The 21,942-nt window shown below is 35.0% G+C and overlaps 2 protein-coding genes across 4 annotated transcripts in view; both read right to left on the minus strand.

Moving 5' to 3' along the window:
• Nucleotides 1–21,942, minus strand: part of LOC136040359 (PIH1 domain-containing protein 1-like) — a 491,267-nt gene that overhangs the window by 345,189 nt on the left and 124,136 nt on the right. The window lies entirely within an intron of this gene.
• LOC136040357 (calpain-5-like) overlaps nucleotides 1–21,942 on the minus strand; it is a 144,487-nt gene that overhangs the window by 32,137 nt on the left and 90,408 nt on the right. For all 3 annotated transcript variants that reach the window (XM_065724604.1, XM_065724605.1, XM_065724606.1), the window contains exons 9-11: nucleotides 19,371–19,569; nucleotides 10,095–10,214; nucleotides 6,495–6,691 (exon numbers count right to left, since the gene is read on the minus strand). In XM_065724604.1, coding sequence (XP_065580676.1) covers nucleotides 6,495–6,691; nucleotides 10,095–10,214; nucleotides 19,371–19,569 — 516 coding nt within the window. The remainder of the gene's footprint in view (nucleotides 1–6,494; nucleotides 6,692–10,094; nucleotides 10,215–19,370; nucleotides 19,570–21,942) is intronic.

The following is a 21,942-nucleotide window of genomic DNA, read 5'->3' on the forward strand; positions in this document are numbered from 1 at the left end:
CAACCGTTGTAACTTATACCCTGGGGGCATACATTGTTCTTATGGAAGGGATGCTCGTAAATCTTCAGAGAGAGTTCATTTGACTGCACATTGAAAGTCATAGTTTACTTTTTGAGAGTCAAAAAAGATCGGAGCGTAGCTAGCCCCACCCCATGCCGTCTTTACCCACACCCATTTGATACAAAGTTTGATAGCCAATTTTTCTTAAATAGTTCAAAGGTCAAATAATAAAAACTCCTGAGTCGACACAAACCACCAGGGCCCCAGGGTAAGCAATGTAAGTTTTGCCCTGGGGGCATACATGGTTCTTACGGAGAGGTTGCTCATATAAACTTTAGAGAGGGATTGATCGGAAATTGAAAGTTCTAGTTCTATTTTTTAAAAGTCAAAAGAGATCCAAGGGTAACTAGCCCCCCACGCCCTTTCCCCCCAGACTCATATGATAAAAATTTTGAGATACCTTTTTTGCTACAAATAATTCAAGGGTCATATAACAAAAATCATTTTCTTTACAATTTAACCTGGTTAATATCATATCGCCAGGGGAAACATTTTCCTTCACTCTTTGTTGAAGAGCCATCTCCAGTTGAAGCCAGTTACAGACACGTTCCTCTTTACCAATTGTCCAAATCTGACTAGCTTAAGATGTTTGTTACAATAGCACCATCAGCAGTAAAAGTCCCAATTCATTTACTTAAATCTAATGGGGCAGATCACTGGGCAATCACTGGGCAGAATCCTACTTAATAACATATACCGACTCCTATTTCTGAAATCCTCGTCATTCATACTTGGAAGAAAGGTAAAAACCCACAGCTATGCGAATCATACAGACCAAGGATTTTCTTTTTTTATGTTAATCATAGGAATGCTTCTGAAAGACTGATTTTTTTCTTGTGAGATAAATGAAAGGTGTGACTAAAGCAACAATCATTTCGGTGAAGGTGTTCAGAATATGTAAGCGGTGTCTTGACTATTCTAGAGTCGAAAAAGTCGAAAAAGCCACCGAAAGTCGAAAAAGAAGTCTGTATGCGTACGCGATTGATATTTCCAGGGCGTTCGACTCTCTATTATATTCGCAGGTTAACCTTTCTCTGGCAGGAAAGGGTGAGGTGTAAAATAAGGTTCAGTCAACGGTTCACCTCCATGTAATAATGAATGAATGAATGAAATTTGATTAACCCAATAAAAACACAATGGTGTCAAAATGGAGCATACAAAGGGAAAAAAAAGAAGGAAACAAAAAGCAACTTCAATAGGAAAAACATTTATAAAAAGACACTGAGAAAACTAGAGTATCCAAATTCTGTTCAAAGCTTAACCTACACTCCGCGACAACAGCAAACAGATCGACAACTTCATATACAGAAACCATACGCCGATTTTTGGCTCACAGAGGTAGACCCAGAAGGAACTTAGCGTAACGGAAAAAAATTGACCGAGAAGCTCATTTATATGACATGCTAAAAACATTCCGAAAAGGTGACAAAGCTAACAAATGGGGTACAGAAAACGCTTTACATATTTTAGAAAGCACCCATTTGACTGCTACGAAGCACATTCCTCCTTATCTTATCCTACTTTTCGTGAAGGTTTAGTACACATGCTGCTTTTTTGGCTACTTTAAATCGCCACAGGAAGTTGTAAAAGAATCTTTATGTGTGCACAACTGACATTTTCACAGCGTCCGACTCTGAATTATAAACACAGACTATTCTTCCTCTGCTGGGGTCAATCATTTCTTTTTTTGTCTACTACTGACTTGGCATGGTAACGCGTTCTTGTGGGTGCAGATTTCTAAATCCAAAGCAACGGTACTACCGTTGTAGGTTATGCCCAGGGGGCATATTAGGTTCTTAAGGAGAGGTTGATTGTAAAAACTTCACAGAGGAATCACTTAATTGGAAATTGAAAGTTCTAGTTTACTTTTTTAAAGTCAAAAGAGGTCCACGGATAATTAGACCCCCCCCCCACGGCCTTTTTCCCGAAACTCATATGATAAAATCTTGAGGTACCCTTTTTGTTAAAAATAGTTCAAAGGTCATAACGAAAAAACTGGTGTCGACACAACCCCCCTGAGCCCGAAGCAGACTTTGTAAGTTATGCCCTGGGGACTTATATGGTTCTAATGGAAGGGATGCTCGTATAAACTTCAGAGAGGGCTTATTTGATTGGAAACTAAAATTTCTAGTTCACATTTTTAAGAGTAAAAAGAGATCCGAAGGCAACTAGACCCCACCCCACGATCAAAACAACATAAAGTAGAAACAATAGGGAAATCTTTTTTCCAAGACAGTAGAAACACTATTAGCTTCAATTCTCACACTTTAATGTAAGTTTATATATGCATATTTTTTTCTGGTTTGTGCTATTAAATAATAATATTTATTTAAATAGGGACTTGGGGGAGTACTCAATAAATTCTTTATCCTCAAATTTAATTATAAATGATCTAACAAAATATTTTACTAAGGCAATTTATAATATTATTGAACCAGTTACAAAAAGACTTTTGAGGCAAGCTACCAAAAAAGCAATATTAGCTTTGAAAAATCGCACTTAATCATTTTGTTCTGGTTTGTTTGAATGAATTTATCATCTCACATCATTTTATTTATCAGTCCTGGTTGAACTTCGTTGAAGTAAGGATGCTAGGGCTGTTATAAAAATGTCTTTTCTTTGAAAAACATCATTAGTTTTAAATCTCACATTTTAATTTAAGTTTATATATATATTTATTTTTTCTGGTGTTGCGCTATACATCCACTGAATTGAATTCCACAGTCTTGAAAAAAAATCCCTATTGTTTCAACTTTATGTTGTTTGATATGGAAAGGCAGAGTGGTTTTTGTCACTATTTTCCCACGATTTTTTTCCTCAAACCCATCCCATACAAATTTTGAGATAGCAATTTTTTAAAATAGCTCAAACATCAGATAACAAAACTCCAGGATCCACAAAAAAAAAACCAGAGCAAAGAGGCAAGTGTTTAAAGTTATGCCCTGGAGGCGTATAAAGTTTTTATGTAAGGGGTGGTCGCATAAACATCGAAGTGGACTCATTTAATTGGAAATTGAAAATTAGAGTTACCTTTTTATGAGTCAAAAGTGAACGGAGGGCATCTACTCTCCCCCCCCCCAAACACATTAATATATCCTCTTTTTCTTAAATGCATCCAATGAAAATTTTGAGAGTTTGTTTGAAATCGTCCAACGATCAAATAACTGACACTTCGTTGTCAACATACCCCCTCCCCGAGCCCAGGGAAAGGTTGTAACTTATATCACGGGGCATTATCAGGTTTTTATGGAAGAGGTGGTCGTATAAACTTTGGAGGGACGCAAATGATTAGAAATTAAAAATTCTAATTCCACTTTTAAGAGTCAAAATTGATTCGCTAACGACTAGCCCCACCTCCCAACCTTCTTTTCTCCAAATGCGTCCAATCGAATTTTCATATAGCCATTTTGTTCAAAATAGATCAGAGATAATACATCAAAACCTCTAGGGATAAAACATCCCTCAGAATCCGGAGCGAGTGTTGTAAAATGTACCCTAAGGGCATACAAGGTTTTTATGGAGAGCATGGTCGCATAAACTTCGGAGGGGGCTCATTTGATTGTATATCAGGACTTCTAGTGCCCCTTTTAAGAGCAAGTGATCGGAGGGCTAGTAGCCCCTCCACTTAAAGATCATTTTCCCCCAAATGCATTCAATCAAGATTTACAATTAGCTATTGTGCTCTAAATACCTTAATGATCCAATAAAAAAACCCAGGGGTCGACACAACCCCCCAGAGCCAGGAGACAAGTGTTGTAAGCTATGCTCCGGGACATATAAGGTTTTATGTGCGGGGTGGTCGCATAAACTTCAGAGATGGTTCATTCGATTTGAAATCGACAGTTCTAGTTACCTTTTTAAGAGTCATCAAAAGTGATCGGAGGGCATCTACTCCCTCCCCCCACACCTTTTCCCCCAAATACACCCAATACAAATTCTGAGATGGACTTTTCGTTAAAAATAGTCGAAAACTCAAATCACTGTAACTTAAAGGGTTGAAAAATCCTCCAGAACACCCAGGACAAGAATGGCAAGTAATGTAAGTTGCGAGTTTCAAGAATCGAAAGTGATCGAAAAGTAACAACCCCCCCCCCCCCCCCTTGTGCCTTTTTCCCCAAATGCATCTTATCAAATTTTGAAATGGCCCTCAGTTCGAAATAGTTGAAAATTCCGGATTTATTGGATTTTAAAGCCTGCTTTGGACTTGTATTAATTAAGTGCTCTGAGCTTGAATTAATTCAATGACCGCAGCTAATTCAGTTGTTATTTCATAAATTTTGCTATGGTCCAACTTGACCTAGATTCATAGTGAAATGTCTTTCTGGATTTAAAACTTGTCTTAATTCAGCGGTTTGAACTATTTCAGGTACCGCAGATAATTTAGTCTTTTATTTCATAGTATTTTGCTACTCGTCAAATTTACCTAGATTCAAGTGATTCATTTATATTTAGATGATTTTAACATGTATCGCCTGATTGTATTGTATCAGATTAACGACGCTTCTTGACTACTAAGGTCCCTGTGTCGGCCCTGCAGCGCATTCCCGCAGCATGATTCGATCTCTGGGTCCCGTATTACCAAGCTAAGGTCAAACCCACTGCACCACCACAGGACTGTATCGCCTGATTGTAAATAGTATTGATTGAGTTTGTCTTACGGCCTTATATAATTTTTGGAACGATTTCAACCTTTTTCTTAAGGTGCGTCGACAGCGCCAAGTGGATCGTTTGGGAGCAAGCAAAAGAGGGGAGTGAACCTGCCGGAAGCCCCGTATAGATACCTGCCGGTTTTAATTAGCCTTAAATTGATGGGAAAGGTGAGCAGGTCTCGACGCTTCCCTTGTCTGTACGGTTATTCAACCTTCTTTCTGATTAAGTGAGATAGTAAGTAAGTAAGTATGTAACACGGCACTAGACCCTTAGGGTCCAAACCGGTGGTGCTGATCTCCATTTCACGGCCCTTCAGCCAGGAAGTGCAATGGGGGGTTTTCCATCTGCTTTAAATATATGTTCGAAACTTTGCTTCTCTAGCCAGAAAAACTGCATTTAAAATAAATTCAGGCTTCCTGTTTAGGCACAGCTTGAAAACTACCAATGTGTTAGGTATAAAGTTCGCATCGCTTTATGAAAATGATACTCAGGCGAATATTCGGTTCCCTTCTGCTTTAAATAAACGTTCGAAAATTTGCTTCTCCGGCCAGTAAAACTGCATTTAAAATAAACCCAGGCTTCCTGTTTATGCGCTGCTCGAAAAGTACCAATATTCTAGATAAAAATTTTCACGTCGCTTTATGAAAAGGATGCTCAGGCGATTATTCGGTTCCCCTCTGCTTTAAATTGACGTTCAAAAATATGCTTCTATGGCCGTAAAAGCTACGTTTAAGTGAAATATCCCTCTTTACGCAGTGGTAAAATGTACCATCGCCGGTAATTTTTAGGAGGATGAAATCTACTTCTGGCAGAAAATAATCTCATTATTATTCAAATTTTTGTAGATAGCAAAAAATAGTTCTTACTATTCTTTAAATTTCCTTTAACTTTATTTGGCTTCGCTTTAACTTCATCATAACACAAATTTAACTTCATCTCAGTCAGAATTGAAATCAACACTTATACAGACTTTCTAAAACAACACTGTGCTGTAACCTTTATACAGACTTTCTAAAACAACACTGTGCTGTAACCTTTATACAGACTTTCTAAAACAACACTGTGCTGTAACCTTTATACAGACTTTCCAAAACAACACTGTGCTGTAACCTTTATAAAGGCTTTCTAAGACAACACTGTGCTGTAACCTTTATACAGACTTTCTAAAACAACACTGTGCTGTAATCTTTATACAGACTTTCTAAAACAACACTGTGCTGTAACCTTTATACAGACTTTCTAAAACAACACTGTGCTGTAACCTTTATACAGACTTTCTAAAACAACACTGTGCTGTAACCTTTATACAGACTTTCCAAAACAACACTGTGCTGTAACCTTTATAAAGGCTTTCTAAGACAACACTGTGCTGTAACCTTTATACAGACTTTCTAAAACAACACTGTGCTGTAATCTTTATACAGACTTTCTAAAACAACACTGTGCTGTAACCTTTATACAGACTTTCTAAAACAACACTGTGCTGTAACCTTTATACAGACTTTCTAAAACAACACTGTGCTGTAATCTTTATACAGACTTTCCAAAACAACACTGTGCTGTAACCTTTATAAAGGCTTTCTAAGACAACACTGTGCTGTAACCTTTATACAGACTTTCTAAAACAACACTGTGCTGTAACCTTTATAGAGACTTTCCAAAACAACACTGTGCTGTAACCTAACTTTCTTTACCTACCTCTGCACTAACTTTAGCCTAGCTTCACTTATGTAAGGGCTTAACAATTAAGATTTTCTAAAAAAAAATAAAATAATAGTTCTTACTGTGCTTCAATATAAGTGGTTGAAAAAATCCGAAGCAGGTAATCAGTTTCAACGCCCGGCTTGAAAGTGGTGGGGAGCATGACATAGCGTCCATAAGGCAGCGTCATACGCAGCAAAACCGCTCGCGTTTTGATATAGTCTGATACGGCGGCTGTTTCAAGGAGGGTATGTAGTCTGTATCTTCTATTTAATTCAACCTAGAAATAGAAAATAAGAATATATATATATATATATATATATATATATATATATATATATATATATATATATATATATATATATATATATATATATATATATATATATATATACTAGCTGTTGGGGTGGCGCTTCGCGCCACCCCAACACCTAGTTGGTGGGGGCGCTTCGCGCCCCCCCCCAAGCCCCCCCCCCGCGCGCGTAAGTCGTTACGCGCCATATTAGTTACGCGCCATTGTAGTTGTGTCCCACCTGTGAATATAGATATATATATATATATATATATATATATATATATATATATATATATATATATATATATGTTTTTAACTACGTAAAACTTGCGAATATACAACATTCTTTGCTGTCCCATTGTCTGTGCATATAAATAGATTGTCAGGTTTACCGACTCTTGAACATGCAACATATAATGGTCCATGGGAAAACAATCCGTATTCAGATCTATACCTCATGATTCTAATGATTGCCCTTGAGCTTTGTTGATGGTGATTGCTAATCGACCATTCCCTGAGTCGCCATCGTCATTTATATATCCCCCTGTGCACCCCGGCGTCCCCTTTGTAGTTATGTCCCTGTGTCCCGGTCGTCATTTATATTCCCTGTGTCCCGGTCGTCATTTGTGTCCCGGTGTTCCAGTCTGTGATTTCTCTTTGAGTGTCCCGGGCGTCATTTATATTCCTTGTGTCCCGGTCGTCATTTATATCCCCCTGTGCCCCCCGGCGTCCCCATTGTAGTTGTGTCCCTGTGTCCCGGTCGTCATTTATATTCCCTGTCTCCCGGTCGTCATTTGTATCCCAGTGTCCCGGTCTGTATATACATTCGTTTTTTAGTTTTGTTTTTGTCCTTTATTTTTTTCCTTTCTTCTTTTTTTTCTTTTTTAGTTTATTTAGATTTTTAGATTTTTTAGTTTTTTTATTAGTTTTTAGTTTTTTTGTAGTTTTTACCATTTTTTTAGTTTTTTTTTTTTACTTATGTCCTGGTCGTCATTTATACTCCCTGTGTCCCGGTCGTCATTTGTGTCTCGGTGCTTTGTTGATTGCTAATTTATATTATATTTATATTTATATTTTTTATATTTGTTAATATTTTTTTAGTTTTCTTTTTCTCTTATTTTTCAGTTTTTTCCTTTTTTTAGTTTTTTCTTTTTTAGTTTTTAGTTTTTTTTTGTTTTTTACCTTTTTTTAGTTTTTTTAGTTTTTTAGCTTTTTTAGTTTTTTTATTAGTTTTTAGTTTTTTTTTAGTTTTTGCCTTTTTTTAGTTTTTTCAGTTTTTTTTAGTTTTTAGTTTTTTTTCTTTTTAGTTTTTTTGTAGTTTTTACCTTTTTTAGTTTTTTTTCTTCTTTTGTATTAGCGTGAAATAATTCAGACGTCATATGCGGACAAACACGACGTCACTCGACAGACAGACAGACAGACATAACCCACAAACAACTTATTTTTATATATATTTATTCATATTTTTTTAGTTTTCTTTTTCTCTTTTATTTTTCAGTTTTTTCCTTTTTTTTAGTTTTTTCTTTTTTAGTTTTTATTTTTTTTTAGTTTTTTACCTTTTTTTAGTTTTTTTAGTTTTTTTAGTTTTTTAGCTTTTTTAGTTTTTTTATTAGTTTTTATTTTTTTTGTAGTTTTTGCCTTTTTTTATTTTTTTCAGTTTTTTTTTAGTTATTAGATTTTTACCTTTTTTTAGTTTTTTTTAGTTTTTTAGCTTTTTTAGTTTTTTTTTCTTTTTAGTTTTTTTTGTAGTTTTTACCCTTTTTAGTTTTTTTCTTCTTTTGTATTAGTGTGAAATAATTCAGACGTCATATGCGGACAAACATGACGTCACCTGATCCACACACAGATCCACACACAGACAACTTATTTTTATATATATAGATATATATATACATATTATGTTTTTATTGCACTATTTTATTCCGACAGAAATACTACATAGAATAAACAAATGTTACAAGTAGATCTTTCAATAAATAACGATCTACATTAGCTTTTGTGACTTTACTAATTAAAGTTCTGGCATTACTGATTAAGATAAGAACAGAAATTACTCCGTGTATGAAAGGGGCTGTTCCCTTCTCAATCCCCCGCTCTTTACGCTAAAGTTTGACTCTTTCCCTCAATTCTACTTTATTAAACAGTAAAAAATTTTAGCGTAAAGAGCGGGGCGTTGAGAAGGGAACAGCCCCTTTCATACACGGGATAATTTCTGTTCGTTTTAAGTTTTAATGTCACTCCTTACTTTCAGTTAAAAAAATATATTTTTTTATATTTTAATTTTTGAACGTTTTTGAATTAATGCATGTTGGTTATGGCTCTCCACACAAAAATTATTAAAATGAAATTTGAATAGTAATTGTTTTTTTGGCTAAACGGCTTTCTCTTAGTTTTGATCGGACGATTTGGAGAAAAAAGAGTCGGGGGAGGAGGCCTAGTTGCCCTCCAACTTTTCGGTTTCTTAAAGAAGCAACTAGAACTTTCAGTTTTTAACGAATGGTTTTATTAGTAAAAACTATACGTAACTTAAGAATTAACTTACGTAACGAACTTCTATATTCACATATTTTTATTATGTATATGAGGGGGTGTGTCCCCGTATTAATACCCCACTCTTTGCACTAAAGCTAAAATTTTGTCCCAATTCTTTAAGAATGACCCCTGAATCAGAAAGCCGGTAGAAGAAAGGAAATTACTAAAAATATTTTAGCATAAAGAGCGAGGTATTTAGGAGGAGAAGAACCCCTCATATGCGTATTAATCTCTGGCCATTTTAAGTTATAATGCTGCTCCTTACTTTCAGTTGAAAAAACTTTATTATATTTATTTTTTCATTGTTTTTTTTTTCAGTTAGAATGAGCCTTTTTTCGACATTCTAAGACCACTTGGTCGATACGATGACCCCTGGAAAAAAAGAAAACAAATAAACACGCACCCGTGATCGGTCTTCTGACAAAAATTTCCACATTTTTTTAGATAGGAGCTTGAAACTTTTACAATAAGCTTCTCTGATACGCTGAATACGATGGTGTGATTTTCGTTAAGATTCTATGACTTTTAGAGGGTGTTTCCTCCTATTTTCCAAAATAAGGCAAATTTTCTCAGGCTCGTAACTTTTTATGAGTGAGACTAAATCTGATAAAACTTATTTATTTGAAATCAGCATAAAAATACGGTTCTTTTAATGTATCTTTTAGTATCAAAATTACGTGTTTTAGAGTTTCGTTTATTATTGAGCCGGGTCGCTCCTTACTACAGTTCGTTACCACGAACTGTTTGATCGATATGATTGAGTTCTAATTTTTTTAGATGTCTGTAGAAACATAGATAAGATTGAAGTATATGAAAAAATTCAAATACTACATATAAAAGAAGCAAAAACAAATACCCTTAGAGCATGTATACCAATGGTTGCGTTTTCAACGCCTTTGTGTCTTTTGTCCCTGATGTCTCGCTGCATGAGCTGAACAACTATTTCAACTGACTCACCAGGGGAGTCAAAATAATACTAAAAAAAAGGATATCCATTAATTTCATGCGAATATATATAAGACAACATAAAATAAACACTTCTAAGAAAATAAGAAACTCGCTGAAACAGAATATAGATGGACGATTATAATTCTCAGAAATCATCAGTAAAACACTACTACTAATGCTAACTACTCACTATAGCACCAAGCCACCTAAGGCCAACACAGCCAAGCCCATTCCTCCTCCTTTCCTTACGACATCCTTCCACCCAATTCGAGGACGACCTGCTTTTCGTTTGGCCCAAGAAAGTTGGCCTACAAGGACAATCTTTGGCAATCTGTCAAACTGAGTGTTAAGACACTCAGTAAAACAAGTATTTAAAAAAAAACAAGGATTTACTGTCCATCAGGTGCCTTGACGTTACTTATTTATATTTACATTACTGGAGAATGGACGTTATTCATTCATTTCTTTCAGTTATTCATTTATCTTACCAATTTTTCGTATCCTCGTTTTTAATTTGTCTCTTGATATTTAAAACACTAATTCCTAATTCAACCATACTTAAAGGATTATGGATCCCTTAAGATTAACAAACCAGAAGCCATACTCTCCCCCTGCTCAAATCAAGGAAAAATTTGAAGATTAAAAACAAATAAGTTGCTACGCAAACACACAGGTTAGATCGAACACTTTTATACAATTAAATACATTCATATTAGCTCCTTGGCTAACCTAATCAAGTTGAATTTTTCACCTTCATCATTTTTAAATTGCGCCACATTTTTTATTTTTTACCAAAATCCAAAGACAAGCCTCCCCAGCCAAAAAAAAACACAAAAATATTTTTGGACTAAATAATATTTTTAAATATTTATTAAATATTTTGAATTAAATTGATATAAAACTAATAAGTAGCTACCTAAACATTCACGTGTGATTGAACCTACACAAATTTATGCAAATCAACTTCGTAATAAACCTTTTTTTGAGATGAAGACAGCATAAAATAGTAGGGGATAGCAAATTTAAATGTACACTGACACTCGATGGCTTAAAAGTGCGACTATTTTCATGTACAATACACAATCAAAATTGAATCTTTACTTAATATCCCTTTATAGCCTCAATTTAGCATTTAGGATTAATCAAACTATACAGTAACAACGCAAACTCTCTGCATCCCCACCATGTGAGGTTGCTTCCCCGTCCTTCCTCCGATGAGTTATCCCTGCTTTTACTGTAGTCTCCTAGCCAATATAGTAAACATTGAGGAATAAGGTAAGGCGAGATTACTAACAAAAGGACACATCCCGTGCTGAATACTTAAAGAACGCCTTTGTAATACGTTGCACCACCGTTTAGAATAGCTTTGTCATCCTAGAAAACTCTTCTGTTGAGGGCTTATCCTAACCAGTTTTTATAACCTAACCAAACCATTTATATCAAGGTAAGACCGGATTGCCAGTAAGGAGACCTTCCGTACTGAGTACTTGAAGAACAACTTCCAGAACTCAGTAGCCTCCGTTGCACTCAGGAGGTGCAACGTAAGGCGTTACATCTCTATTTAGAATGGGTCTTTGTCATCCCAGAAAACTCTTCTATTGAGAGCTTATCCTACACAGTTTTTATAACCTAACCAAACTATTTACCCTAAGATAAAGTAAGATTGCCAGCAAGAGGAGACATTCCGTACTGAATGACAACGGAGGCTACTGAGTTCTAGAAGTTGTTCTTCAAGTACTCAGTACGGAATATGTCCTATTGCTGGCAATCCAACTTTATCTTAGGGTAAATGGTTTGGTTATAAAAGCTGGATACTTGAAAACTAAATACTTGAAGAACAACTTCTAGAACTCAGTAGCCTCCGTTGCACTAAGGAGGTGCAAAGCAAGGCGTTGCATCTCTATTTAGAATGGGTCTTTGTCATCCCAGAAAACTCTTCTGTTGAGAGCTTATCCTAACCAGCTTTTATAGCCTAACCAAACCATTTACCCTAAGGTAAAGCCGGATTACCAGCAAAAGGACACATTCCGTACTGAGCACTTGAAGAACAACTTCCAGAACTCAGTAGCCTCCGTTGCACTCAGGAAGTGTAACGTAAGGCGATGCATCTCCACTTAGAATTGATCTTTGGAGGGCCTTTGTCATTTCAGAAAATCTTTCTGTTGAGGGTTTTAATAGGAGGTACAACAAACATAAGAAAAAGATATAAGAAATTTACCATAACAAAAAAATGGATACATCCTGGCTGAAGGGCCATGAAGCGGAGATCAGCACCACCAGTAGGGATTGTAAAATCCAATGCTGCATTTTTTTTTACCCTACCTTTTTTATAATTTTTTTGCAAGTATATGGGTAGCTTCATTAAATTCAGAAAAACAAAAAAAAAACCTTATCACATCCTAATCAACTGTTTTATATATTTGGAAATTAAAAATTAATTTTTTTTTAAATAGTATAATAATTTACTACTCAATAAAATAAATAAATGAAATAAGGCCGCGCGATAAAGAAGTAAAAAGCCGATCATTAAGTTATAATGAACATCCATAATATTAACAGAAAAAAATGACAATAATAGTGTCAGCAACTACAAGCCAATCACTAGCCTGAAAACAAGTATGCAACGCTGTACAACAGATACCTGAAGAGAGTATTTCTTTCTGCAATCAGAGTTTATAGGTCTCTGATCCTTACAAGAGAGTATACAATTTTTATGTCTGTTTATCAAAAGGCTATGTTGCCAGTACATATAGAATCAGGATAAATATACAAGGAACTAGAAAAAAGAAAGGTCCAAGAAAAAATAAACAAAGAATTTTAAGCGTAACTTTAAGTTTCATGGGACTTTATAGATCAGCTTCTCAGGGTGGTTAGGTAGAACCAATGGTGCATCGAACGAAATAAGGATAATTAAGAAATTGATGGCAGGTCTGTCAAGAGAGGTACATGAGAAAATTTATACATTTCAAAAAGCAAATCCTTAACTCAGAATGGGTGAAAATCAATAATCTGTACCATCAAATAAGACGAGACGAAAACGGGAAGCTAAAGCAAAGGGCTTGAAGAATTGTCTGGAGAAATCAAAAAGGCAAAGGAAGAAGAAAGGAAAGTGTGATTGGAAGATAAGCGATAACAAGAATCAAAACATGCAAAACATGAATCGAGATCAAAATTTAAAGAAATATGTAGCTAAAAGATATACTACAGCGAGAAAAGGAAATAGAAAGTTAAAGTATAAACAGCAGTGAGAATTACAAGCAATCACGAAAAAGCGATTGTCAGAACGTGTCAAAAATGGTGTGAAGAACAACGAATTGTGCTGTTAGAAGAAAAGTGACCTCAAAATCAGAACGAGTCAAAAATGATGGTGAAGAACAAAAGAAAGATTGCAATATAAGAACAAAGCCATCACAATCTTCGACGCCAACAAAATGTGGTGCTATACCCAGTATAAACCTAAAAAGATGCCATAAACAACGTAACGCTTCATTACACGTCATTGGGACCCTTCAACGTTTTATGTGTTCCCTGGGGAACTCTCTATTTTCCCTAGGAAAGAGTAGCAAACAAATCTGACTCATTTGGAGGTTGTTACTTACAACGAGAATCAATAAATAATGTTATTTTACCTTACTTCTAAGTTCCATCAAAATTAGAATTTTTCAATTGAAACTAGAGAAATCTATCTGATCAAAGATTAGAATTTTTTAATTGAAACTAGAGAAATATCTGAAAATTTCAAAAGAAGTTCGATTTTCTATTAGTACAGTTTTCAACGAAACCAGTTATATAAATGCCTGTAGGAAGACCCAAAAAATAAAAATTTGCAAGTGTTGCAAATGATCATTCTATTGAACCACTCAAAATATCAAACGTGATAAAGCAAAGAGAACGGCCTGAAAAAAATAAATTCACAATGGGTGAAAATCTATTGAACCACTGAAAATCTATTGAACCACTAAATGTGTTGAACCACTGAAAATCTACAGAACCATTGAAAATCTATTGAACCACTGAAAAACTATTGAGCCACTAAATTTGTTGAACCACTGAAAATCTACAGAACCATTGAAAATCTATTGAGCCACTGAACCATATCTACTGAACCACAAAATTCAACCACTAAAAATCTATTGAATCATCATTCTACTGAACCACTTAAGCTATCAAACGAGATAAAACCAAGAGAAAAGCCCGATAAAATTAAATTTACAATAGGTGAAAATCAACAGCCTGCACCATCAAATGAGACGAAACCAACACGGGCAGCTAAAGATCAGGCTATTGAAAAATTGTTTGAAGTAATCAAAATGCAAATGAGGAAGAAAGAAAAACATGGGATGATAAGCGACAAGGATAATCAAAACGATAATCGAGAATCAAAACGTAAAGAAATATGCAGGTGAAACACATACCTTAGCGAGAACAAGGAAATATGCGGTTAAAAAATGAGTGGCAGTGAGGATTACAAGCAATCACGAGAAAGTAATTATCAGAACGTGTCAAAATTGAAATAAAGAACAAAGAATTATGCAGCAAGAAGACAAGCGACAGCAAAAATTAGAACGAGTTAAAAAAGAAAGTAAAGAACAAAAGAAATTTCAAGATTTAAGAACATCGTCATTGCAATCTTTGACGCCAACAAATTGTGGCGGAAAACCTAGTAAAAACCTACAAATATACCACAAACACTCTTTATTACAAGTCATTGGGACCCTTAGACGTTCTGTGTATTCACTGGGAAACCCTCTATGTTCCCAACGAAAGAGTAACCAACAAATCTGACTCATTTGGACGTTCCTACTTATTACGAGAATTAATATGTATATGCTTACCACTTACCGAGCGCCAGGATTCGTGTCGAGATCGGCTGCATAATGTTTTTCCTTAACTAGCATATAGACATTTCTAGCAACTAAAAATGATCACATTTTAAGGAACAAAAGTCAAAATTAAACGACAACTAAAAACAACTAAAAGAAAAAAACGACAACAAAATTAATTTGACAACTAAAAGTCAAAATTTTAAGGAAGAATTCATGTTTTTCCAAAGGTGATTACATCTTACCTATGGTGACGCCCAGACATCAAGAAGAGACTCACATTGTATGTGGTTACAAAATAAGTGAAAATAAGAATAAATATAGACAAGCCTATTGCGTAACAATGACAAGGCCTGGCCTCAAAATCAACTAGGCTATACAGATTATTTTCTTCTTAAAACTGGCATATTTACATTTCTAGACACAAAAACCATTTACATAGGTTACAACCTTAAGAAAGAACTGTATTTTTGCCAGGGTGGCTGTGTCAAACCTGTTTTGACATCATGAAATCGAGAAAAGGCTCAAATTGTCTGTGGTTAGAAGGCAAGCGATAATTAGAATACATATATAGAAGCCTGCCTTATGCCGAGTGTCGGGGCTCCCAATACGCATATATATATTTATATATATATATATATATATATATATATATATATATATATATATATATATATATATATATATATATATATATATATATATATATATATATATATATATATATATATAAAAATATATATATATATATATATATATATATATATATATATACATATATATATATATATATATATGTATATATATATATATATATATATATATATATATATATATATATATATATAATATATATATATATATATATATATATATATATATATATACATATATATATATATGTATATATATATATATATATATATATATATATATATATATATATATATATATATATATATATATATATATATATATATATATATATATATATATATAGCCTGTGTTTTGCGGCTTATATAAAGCCTGTGTTTTGCCAAACTCCCGCGTCACCTTTGTGTTACCTGCTATATTCCAAATTCATGGCACTTCATGGTGGCCTTCTTCCATGCGATCAAAAAAGTTTCCTAAGATTTTTGAACAAAACAACAAAAACAATTATTTTGACCTTTGTATTGCCTGGTTAATCACCAGCATTCTTGTTCAGTGCCTAGAAGCTGTTTACATTCTTGTCAAAGAGTATGGACAAGCTATAGTAGTGGAACAAAATCGAGCGTCAAAAAACACCAGCGCAAAATTTCAACATTTTGAAATTTCTTCGCATTTTTTTCAAACTTCGCAATTGTGATTCATTACCAGCATGGGTCGATGTCAAGTCCTGTTGATCAGCTCAATGGCTGAGGCTGTTAGCCTAATAGAGCACTGCAATAGCGCCCAATTAAAGTGCATGGGCAACTTATAAGAGAAGAAACTAGCGTTAGCATTGAAAAACGGTTACTAACACCATCTAACGTTTTACTTTTCTTGGTAATTTGCTTAAACATCGCAATTGCACTTAATCTCCAGCATTCTTGCTTGATGCCTGGAGGTTGTTTACCCGATCTGGCATTGTGGCAATGGATTGGCATTGCGTTTCCACAAAATCTACCATTTAGTGTTTTCTGGCAATTTTTTAATCTTTACAACGGTGCTTGATCTATAATTCACAAATTGTGCTTGATATACCAAATTCAGGTTAATCACCAGTATTCTTGTTCGATGCCTGGAGGCTCTTAAGGTAATCTTGGTTTCATCGTAATAGGGCTCCAATCAAAGAGTATGAGTGAGGATCTTTAGGTGATCTTGCTTGCATCGTAATAGGGCTCTAATCGAAAAGTATTGGTAACTTTAAAGAGTGGAAACGGAGCATTAGCACCGAAAACAGTTACCATTTTGCATTTCATGATAATTTGCTTAAGCTTCACACTTGTACTTAATACGCCAATTCATGTAAATCAAGAGTATTCTGGCTCGAAGCCTGGAAGCTCTTCAGGTGATCTTGTCTGCATCGTAAGAGGGTCCCAATCAAAGAGTACGGAGAAATTAAAAGAGTGGAAACTGGCATTAGCACCGAAAACAATTGCCACCACCATTTTTCATTTTGCATTCCTTGGTATTTTGTTTAAACTTCACAATTGTACTTAGTACGCCAATTCATGCTAATCACTAGAATTCTCGCTCGATGCCTGGAGGCTCTTTAGGGAATCTTGCTTGCATAATAACAGGGTTAGAATCAAAGAGTATGGGACAAAGAGTGGAAAATAGCATCAGTACCGAAAACAGTTACTACCACAGTCTATCATTTTGCAATTCTTGGTAATTTGCTTTAACTTCGAAAGTCCACTTAATACGCCAATTCATGTAATCACCAGCATTTTTACTCGATACTTGGAGGCTCTTAAGGTGATCTTGCTTGCATCATAAAAGGGCTCCAATTAAAGAGTACGGGTAACTTAAACGAGTGGAAACTGGCATTAGCACCAAAAAAAGTTACTAACACCATCTATCATTTTACATTTCTTGTAATTTGCTTAAACTTCACAATTGCACTTAATACACCAATTCATTTTAATCACCAGCATTCTTATTCGATCCCTAGAGGCTCCTTAGGTGGTCTTACTTGAATCGTATGAGGGTTCCAATCAAAGAGTATGGGAAACTTGAAAGACTGGAAACTGGCATTAGCACCAAAAACAGTTACCAACACCATCTATCATTTTGCATTTCTTGGTAAGTTGCTTAAACTTCACAAGTGTACTTAATACGCCAATTCATGTTAATCATCAGCATTCTTACTCGATATTTGAGGCTATTAAGATGATCTTGCTTGCATCATAAAAGGGCTCCAATTAAAGAGTATGGGTAACTTAAACGAGTGGAACCTGGCACTAGCACCAAAAACAGTTACCAACACCATCTATCTTTTTGCATTTCTTGGTAATTTGCTTAAGCTTCACAATTGTACTTAATACACCAATTCAAGTTAATCACCAGCATTCTTTCTCGATACCTGGAGGCTCTTTCGGTGATCTTGCTTGAACCGTAATAGGGTTCCAATCAAAGAGTATGGGGGACTTAAAATAGTGGAAACTGGCACTAGCACCAAAAACAGTTACCACCACCATTTACCATTTTGCATTTTTTGTTAATTCGCTCAATTAATCTCGTAATGTAATGGGGTTCCAATCAGAAGAGTCTATGGACACTTATAAGAGTGGAAACTGGAGTTGCGTCGAAGAACAGTAACTAACAAAATCTACGTTTGGTAATTTCTGGTAATTTTTAATCTCTGCAACGGTACATGATGTATAATTCGTAAATTGTACTTAATGGAACAAATTCAGGTTAGGCACCAGCATTCTTGCTCTATGTTTGGAGGCTCTTTACGAGATCTTGCTTGCGTCATAATACGGTTCCAATCAAAGAGTAAGGGTAACTTAAAAGAGTGGAAACTGGCATTAGCAGTGAATACAGCTACCAACACCATCTATTATTTTTTATTTCTTGGTAATTTGCTTAATCTACAAAATTGTATTTAATACAATTCATGTTAATCACCAGAATTTTTGCACGATACCTTAAGGCTATTTACTAGATCTTGCTTACATCGTAATAGGGCTCCAATCAAAGAGTATGGGTAACTTGAAAGAATGGAAACTGGCATTAGCACCCAAAACAGTTACCAACACCATCTACTGTATTGCATTTCCTGGTAATTTGCTTAAACTTTACATTTGAGGTCTGATTCAGATGCATAATAACTACAGGTACGCATATTTGACTGAAATATAGACTATGCCACAGTCAGGTAAAATACCCAATTTTGTCATGGCTAATCGTACCGCTTATATTTACCAAAAAGAGTCGTCCGACGCTTCCCGTATTTTCCCCATATTTCTCCAGGTACCCATTTAGAGCTGAGTCGTCTCTTACAGAATTACACCATTGACCCCGTTCAAAACCAAATAACCATCGACACCAGAACTTGAACTCCTGACCAAAGGATTTCAAGTGTGGAGCCTCACCACTCTGCTAGGACGGCTCACTTGGTACATTGTACTTTAGTTCTTTAAGAAACAGCAATATTCTGTTAAAAGAGTGGGTACTGAATACCTGTTCTCGTGGTACAATGCAATCCTGATTAACGGGTATATATTCAAATAATGAGCCTATAGGGTAGCTACAGATCTGGTTCAAACTCATATTAACTCGCCTATTTGACAGAAGACTATACCAAAACAAGGTAAAATACCCAATTTTCCAAGGTAAATTTAACCGTTTACATTAGTAAAAATTATGTTATATAATTAACCAAAACTAACCTGGGGGTTTCTAAGAAAGGAATCAGGATAATTGGCACAACCACCTGAACGATCATAAGCAGAATTGTGAACACCTTTTGTCCAAGCGCCAAAAAATCGTTGCTCTTGCCAAGTTTTATTTAGGGACATAATGGACGTATTCAGTAAGTAGCAAACAGAAACTTCAGTAAAGTTGTCGGTGAAGTCGTCAAACGTCATCCTGAAATAATGGAACGTCATCTAAACACCAGCCAAATAGAACAGAAGAAACAAATCAAAATATTGTTCTAATTATCGGCATATTTAAGTACGGTTTTAATTTTATTCAGTCTGCGTAGGCTATTATTTATTTATTATTTACTAATTATATTATTTAGTATACTTCGGCTATTATTTATTACACGTAGGCTATTTATTATTTTACGTAGGCTTATAGTCTACGAATGTTCAAGAAGTATATGACATTGTAAAGAGTACGGACTAGAGGGTTTGCAAATTTACAAGTAATAAATATCCCTACCTAATTTTTAATTGATGAAAAGCAGACGTCTATAAGATTAGGCGAAGGAAAAAAAAAAAGATTCTGCCCAAGGAAAAAAAAACAAAAAAAACGAGGATAATTTTAAGGCAGTAAAAAGGAACCTCCATTAAGCTAAAAAATAAAAATAAAACTAATCTTCCAAAGTACACATGATATAGAGACCAACTTGAAAAAAAGAAAATAAGGAACAAAAGAGATATTTCACGTGGTAATTCATTCTTTTAAGAATGAAAGCAATGGAGTGACTGCAACTAAAAACCTATATTTTTAGCTAACGTTATCCGAGAATATAGGAAGCTACAGCGATGACAACGGTAATGTACAGCTCTGAAACAAGGGCGCTTAAAAAGAAATTTAAAGCCATTTAAAAGCCATACAAAGAATGTGGTTCTATTTCACTTTCTAGGGGTACAGTAAGTAAAAGGTTGAGATGGCTACGATACGTTTTGTGGGTGTAGGGTAACAGATTGCCAAAGATTGGGTAGCCAAATTTCAAACAGTAAGCCATACAAAGAATGTGGTTCTATTTCACTTTCTAGGGGTACAGTAAGTAAAAGATTGAGATGGTTATGATACGTTTTGTGGGTGTAGGGTAACAGATTGCCAAAGATTGGGTAGCCAATATTGGTAGCCATATTTCAACCAGTATGCTATACAAAGAATGTGGTTCTACTTCACTTTCTAAGGGTGTAGTAAGTAAAAGGTTGAGATGGCTATGATACGTTTTGTGGGTGTAGGGTAACAGATTGCCAAAGATTGGGTAGCCAATATTGGTAGCCAAATTTCAAACAGTAAGGCATACAAAGAATGTGGTTCTATTTCACTTTCTAGGGGTACAGTAAGTAAAAGATTGAGATGGCTATGATACGTTTTGTGGGTGTAGGGTAACAGATTGCCAAAGATTGGGTAGCCAATATTGGTAGCCATATTTCAAACAGTATGCTATACAAAGAATGTGGTTCTACTTCACTTTCTAAGGGTGTAGTAAGTAAAAGGTTGAGATGGCTATGATACGTTTTGTGGGTGTAGGGTAACAGATTGCCAAAGATTGGGTAGCCAATATTAGTAGCCAAATTTCAAACAGTAAGCCATACAAAGAATGTGGTTCTATTTCACTTTCTAGGGGTACAGTAAGTAAAAGGTTGAGATGGCTATGATACGTTTTGTGGGTGTAGGGTAACAGATTGCCAAAGATTGGGTAGCCAATATTGGTAGCCAAATTTTAAACAGTAAGCCATACAAAGAATGTGGTTCTATTTCACTTTCTAGGGGTACAGTAAGTAAAAGGTTGAGACGGCTATGATACGTTTTGTGGTTGTAGGGTAACAGATTGCCAAAGATTGGGTAGCCAATATTGGTAGCCATATTTCAAACAGTATGCTATACAAAGAATGTGGTTCTATTTCACTTTCTAGGGGTACAGTAAGTAAAAGATTGAGATGGCTATGATACGTTTTGTGGGTGTAGGATAACAAATTGCCAAATATAGGTATTTCCTACCATCGATCTAGGGCCAAACGAAAAGCAAATCGTCTCCAGATGGGATGGGGGAGAGGGCTTACGAAAAAAAATTGAAAGGGAATTGGAACTTTGGGAAGGTGTAAAGGGAGATGGTTTGCATAGATTGTGATCATGGAGGAGCGTGCATATCTCTGTTGATGCTACGGCGATTTGTTAGTAGCAGTAGTAGAGATCTTAGATGAAGAAAAAATGTATAAAATTATGTGCCAGCTACCAGGACCATATAGAACAGTTGTGACTTTAAACAAAGAGAATCAGACTTATTGTCTGGTATCACTCAAGAAGTACATGCCACAGTAAGTCCAAACAGCATAGGTTTACTAACTTGTAAGTAAACAAAAATATCTTCCTCTTATTTTTAATTTAAGAAGGGTAGATATCATTAAGAAAATTCTTTCTCATCTACAAAAAAAAAGATAGAAAAAATATATATAGAAACTAAAGGATAGAACAAATGAAAAGAATTTTCAGCTAGTGAATGGAAAACAGAAAAAACCAACATGTGGTCAAGAACCTCACTAAGACCTATTC

The sequence above is a fragment of the Artemia franciscana genome, chromosome 20 (assembly GCF_032884065.1).
Source record: "Artemia franciscana chromosome 20, ASM3288406v1, whole genome shotgun sequence".
Lineage (NCBI taxonomy): Eukaryota > Metazoa > Arthropoda > Branchiopoda > Anostraca > Artemiidae > Artemia > Artemia franciscana.